General features: G+C 49.5%; 1 protein-coding gene across 1 annotated transcript; it reads left to right on the top strand.

Annotated features, from left to right (window-relative positions):
- Positions 1-4,050: 4,050 nt before the first annotated feature.
- On the top strand, positions 4,051-5,328 carry LOC149367990 (uncharacterized). Its single transcript, XM_089575501.1, has one exon. It carries the CDS (start codon positions 4,051-4,053, stop codon positions 5,326-5,328), a length of 1,278 nt encoding a protein of 425 aa, XP_089431627.1.
- The last annotated feature ends 234 nt before the right edge of the window (positions 5,329-5,562 follow it).

Genomic DNA, 5,562 nt, shown 5'->3' with positions numbered 1-5,562 from the left:
ATATATATATATATATATATATATATATATATATATATGAGAGAAGCCAACAGCCACAGAAACCAAGGGGCGTAGGGGATTTTTTATTAATTTATTTATTTATTTTGTGGTGTTCATCAATTCATAATATTAATGAATATGTTACCGCTTAAGCTTTTCTAATCAATTAGCTTTAAGCGGTAACATATTCATTAATATTATGAATTGATCCACACCACAAAATAAATAAATAAATTTAAAAAAAAATCCCCTATGCCCCTTGGTTTCTGTGGCTGTTGGCTTCTCTCATATTTATAACGAGCCCCTCATCCCCCTTCCTTGTCTGCTTAATTGCTTAACGAGGGCCTCGGTTCTGGCAGCCTTGATGCCTTAGGAAGCATAAGAGGGTTCTCACACAGCTTCCACCCTCGCCGTTCGATGACGTTCTACGTCACATCAGCGGTAACTCAGGACGTTCTACGTCCGCCGCTTAAGAACGTGGGTGGCGCTGGTGAACACTCCCAAGTTAGGTTATTTGTAAACATAAATACCCCCGAAAGCAGAAGGTTTGACAGCCGTCGCCGTAGCTCAGTGGTAGAGCACCGGACGCGTAATTCGGAGGTCGTGGTTTCGGATCCCCCCGGCGGCATGGGGTTGTTTTTTCTTCTGCTTTTCTAATCAATTAGCTTTAAGCGGTAACATATTCATTAATATTATGAATTGATCAACACCATAAAATAAATAAATTAATTAAAAAAATCCCCTATGCCCCTTGGTTTCTGTGGCTGTTGGCTTCTCTCATATTTATAACGAGCCCCTCCTTTCCCTTCCTTGTCTGCTTAATTGCTTAACGAGGGCCTCGGTTCTGGCAGCCTTGATGCCTTAGGAAGCATAAGAGGGTTCTCACACAGCTTCCACCCTCGCCGTTCGATGACGTTCTACGTCACATCAGCGGTAACTCAGGACGTTCTACGTCCGCCGCTTAAGAACGTGGGTGGCGCTGGTGAACACTCCCAAGTTAGGTTATTTGTAAACATAAATACCCCCGAAAGCAGAAGGTTTGACAGCCGTCGCCGTAGTTCAGTGGTAGAGCACCGGACGCGTAATTCGGAGGTCGTGGGTTCGGATCCCACCGGCGGCATGGGGTTGTTTTTTCTTCTGCTTTTCTAATCAATTAGCTTTAAGCGGTAACATATTCATTAATATTATGAATTGATCAACACCACAAAATAAATAAATAAATTAAAAAAAAATCCCCTATGCACCTTGGTTTCTGTGGCTGTTGGCTTCTCTCATATTTATAACGAGCCCCTCATCCCCCTTCCTTGTCTGCTTAATTGCTTAACGAGGGCCTCGGTTCTGGCAGCCTTGATGCCTTAGGAAGCATAAGAGGGTTCTCACACAGCTTCCACCCTCGCCGTTCGATGACGTTCTACGTCACATCAGCGGTAACTCAGGACGTTCTACGTCCGCCGCTTAAGAACGTGGGTGGCGCTGGTGAACACTCCCAAGTTAGGTTATTTGTAAACATAAATACCCCTGAAAGCAGAAGGTTTGACAGCCGTCGCCGTAGCTCAGTGGTAGAGCACCGGACGCGTAATTCGGAGGTAGTGGGTTCGGATCCCACCGGCGGCATGGGGTTGTTTTTTCTTCTGCTTTTCTAATCAATTAGCTTTACGCGGTAACATATTCATTAATACTATGAATTGATCAACACCACAAAATAAATAAATAAATTAAAAAAAAAATCCCCTATGCCCCTTGGTTTCTGTGGCTGTTGGCTTCTCTCATATTTATAACGAGCCCCTCATCCCCCTTCCTTGTCTGCTTAATTGCTTAACGAGGGCCTCGGTTCTGGCAGCCTTGATGCCTTAGGAAGCATAAGAGGGTTCTCACACAGCTTCCACCCTCGCCGTTCGATGACGTTCTACGTCACATCAGCGGTAACTCAGGACGTTCTACGTCCGCCGCTTAAGAACGTGGGTGGCGCTGGTGAACACTCCCAAGTTAGGTTATTTGTAAACATAAATACCCCTGAAAGCAGAAGGTTTGACAGCCGTCGCCGTAGCTCAGTGGTAGAGCACCGGACGCGTAATTCGGAGGTACTGGGTTCGGATCCCACCGGCGGCATGGGGTTGTATTTTCTTCTGCTTTTCTAATCAATTAGCTTTACGCGGTAACATATTCATTAATATTATGAATTGATCAACACCACAAAATAAATAAATAAATTTAAAAAAATCCCCTATGCCCCTTGGTTTCTGTGGCTGTTGGCTTCTCTCATATTTACAACGAGCCCCTCATCCCCCTTCCTTGTCTGCTTAATTTCTTAACGAGGGCCTCGGTTCTGGCAGCCTTGATGCCTTAGGAAGCATAAGAGGGTTCTCACACAGCTTCCACCCTCGCCGTTTGATGACGTTCTACGTCACATCAGCGGTAACTCAGGACGTTCTACGTCCGCCGCTTAAGAACGTGGGTGGCGCTGGTGAACACTCCCAAGTTAGGTGATTTGTAAACATAAATACCCCCGAAAGCAGAAGGTTTGACAGCCGTCGCCGTAGCTCAGTGGTAGAGCACCGGACGCGTAATTCGGAGGTCGTGGGTTGTTCGGATCCCACCGGCGGCATGGGGTTGTTTTTTCTTCTGCTTTTCTAATCAATTAGCTTTAAGCGGTAACATATTCATTAATATTATGAATTGATCAACACCACAAAATAAATAAATAAATTAAAAAAAATCCCCTATGCCCCTTGGTTTCTGTGGCTGTTGGCTTCTCTCATATTTATAACGAGCCTCGCATCCCCCTTCCTTGTCTGCTTAATTGCTTAACGAGGGCCTCGGTTCTGGCAGCCTTGATGCCTTAGGAAGCATAAGAGGGTTCTCACACAGCTTCCACCCTCGCCGTTCGATGACGTTCTGCGTCAGATCAGCGGTAACTCAGGACGTTCTACGTCCGCCGCTTAAGAACGTGGGTGGCGCTGGTGAACACTCCCAAGTTAGGTTATTTGTAAACATAAATACCCCCGAAAGCAGAAGGTTTGACAGCCGTCGCCGTAGCTCAGTGGTAGAGCACCGGACGCGTAATTCGGAGGTCGTGGGTTCGGATCCCACCGGCGGCATGGGGTTGTTTTTTCTTCTGCTTTTCTAATCAATTAGCTTTAAGCGGTAACATATTCATTAATATTATGAATTGATCACCACCACAAAATAAATAAAAAAATTAAAAAAAAAATCCCCTATGCCCCTTGGTTTCTGTGGCTGTTGGCTTCTCTCATATTTATAACGATCCCCTCATCCCCCTTCCTTGTCTGCTTAATTGCTTAACGATGGCCTCGGTTCTGGCAGCCTTGATGCCTTAGGAAGCATAAGAGGGTTCTCACACAGCTTCCACCCTCGCCGTTCGATGACGTTCTACGTCACATCAGCGGTAACTCAGGACGTTCTACGTCCGCCGCTTAAGAACGTGGGTGGCGCTGGTGAACACTCCCAAGTTAGGTTATTTGTAAACATAAATACCCCCGAAAGCAGAAGGTTTGACAGCCGTCGCCGTAGCTCAGTGGTAGAGCACCGGACACGTAATTCGGAGGTCGTGGGTTCGGATTCCACCGGCGGCATGGGGTTGTTTTTTCTTCTGCTTTTCTAATCAATTAGCTTTAAGCGGTAACATATTCATTAATATTATGAATTGATCAACACCACAAAATAAACAAATAAATTTAAGAAACATCCCCTATTCCCCTTGGTTTCTGTGGCTGTTGGCTTCTCTCATATTTATAACGAGCCCCTCATCCCCCTTCCTTGTCTATATATATATATATATATATATATATATATATATATATATATATATATAGATATATATATATTGTGATGACGAAGAAGTGACTGCGCTCAGCGAGCGCGCGCTTCCTGTTGGTGCGATTGGAACGACTGACTGCCGGTGGACGCCGTTCAGCGCTTTGTGCTCTGTGCCGTGTTCTTTGTGTTCTGTGCCCGGAAAACCCATTACAAGTGGTGGAGGTGAACTCTGATCCCGTCCTGGAGCTGAGGAACGGCACCGTCACCACCCCGATGCCGAGAGACACAGCCCCGGCGCCAACGCCGCCGCCATCGGCACCGCCAGCACCTGTTATCTGCGCTGGCATGCTTCGGCAGCGAGACCCAGCTGTCTTCAGCGGCACAGGTGACAGTGATGTCGAAGATTGGCTGGCGTCCTACGAGCGGGTAAGCGCACACAACCGCTGGGACGATAACATGAAGCTTAACAACGTAATTTTCTACCTCGCTGACGTCGCCAACCTCTGGTTCCGCAACCATGAAACGAACATAACCACCTGGTCGGCTTTCAAAACGAGCTTTGCTGAGGTATTTGGCCGTCCTGGTGTGCGCAAGCTTCGCGCTGAACAGCGCTTGCGTGCGCGGGCGGAGCAGCCAGGTGAGACGTTCACCAGCTACGTGGAAGACGTAGTAGACCTGTGCAAGCGTGTCAATTCTGAGATGACTGAAGCCGATAAGATCCGGCACATTATGAAAGGCATCGACGAGGACGCCTTTCAAATGCTACTTGCCAGGCAGCCGGACACCGTTGCCTCCGTCATCAGCTTGTGCCAGAGCTACGAGGAGCTCCGCAAGCAACGCGTCCTCGCTCGTCGCCCTGTGCGGCAGGCCGAGGTACTATCGGCGGATGCCGTGGTCGCTGAAGAGCCCCAGTTCATGCAGGAGGTGAAGCGGTTTATCCGTGAAGAAGTTGCACGCCAACTCGCGCTCGTGCGTGCGCCCACAGCACCGTCACCAGCACTTCCGCCGGCCTTTCAACAGACCATCCAGGCACAGGTCGCAGACGCACTGCAGATCGCGGATGCCGTGCCACCCGTCCCTCAGCAGGCAGTGGCTGCCCCGCTTACCTACGCCGCGGTCCTGTCCCGCCCGGCTCTTCATACCACGGGCAATTTTTCCGACGCCACAGCAGCTCCGCCGCCTTTGACACCACGACCCGTCCGGTCGTATCGGGTTTCTGCCCCACCATCGTCGCCGCACATGGCGTCGGCCCCCCTTCCCTACGGTCGCCCATGGCGCACTCGCGACAACAGGCCCATTTGTTTTGCCTGTGGCATTGCCGGACATGTCGCTCGCTACTGCCGCAATCACTCATATTATCCCCGTACTGACGTCATGACGCCATCAGCATACGGACCTTACACGCAGCACTACCGCATGCAGCCTAGTTCGCCACCATCTTCGTTCACAACTGACAACCAGTCCGCAACGCCGCACCGCTCCCATTCTCCGCGGCGCCGTTCCATCTCCCCGATGCGCCGCCGCGTCAGCCCCAGTGAAGCGGAAAACTAGTGAGCGCAGTTCCCGAGGCAAGAGCTGCGCCTTCGGCGAACTTTACAAGGCCTCTGACGTCCCCCGCCAATGTCGTTGATGTAGTCGTAGACGGTGTTGCGACCTGTGCCTTGATTGACACCGGAGCAGCCATATCAGTTATAGACGCGAAATTTTGCCGCCGCATCAAGAAAGTTCTGACGCCGTTCACTGGTATTTTACTGCGTACTGCTGACGCCCAGCAAATTCAGCCGC

This window comes from Amblyomma mixtum, chromosome 1, assembly GCF_055824585.1.
Source record: "Amblyomma mixtum isolate Tamu chromosome 1, ASM5582458v1, whole genome shotgun sequence".
Lineage (NCBI taxonomy): Eukaryota > Metazoa > Arthropoda > Arachnida > Ixodida > Ixodidae > Amblyomma > Amblyomma mixtum.
This window is presented reverse-complemented; position numbering and strand designations above follow the sequence as displayed.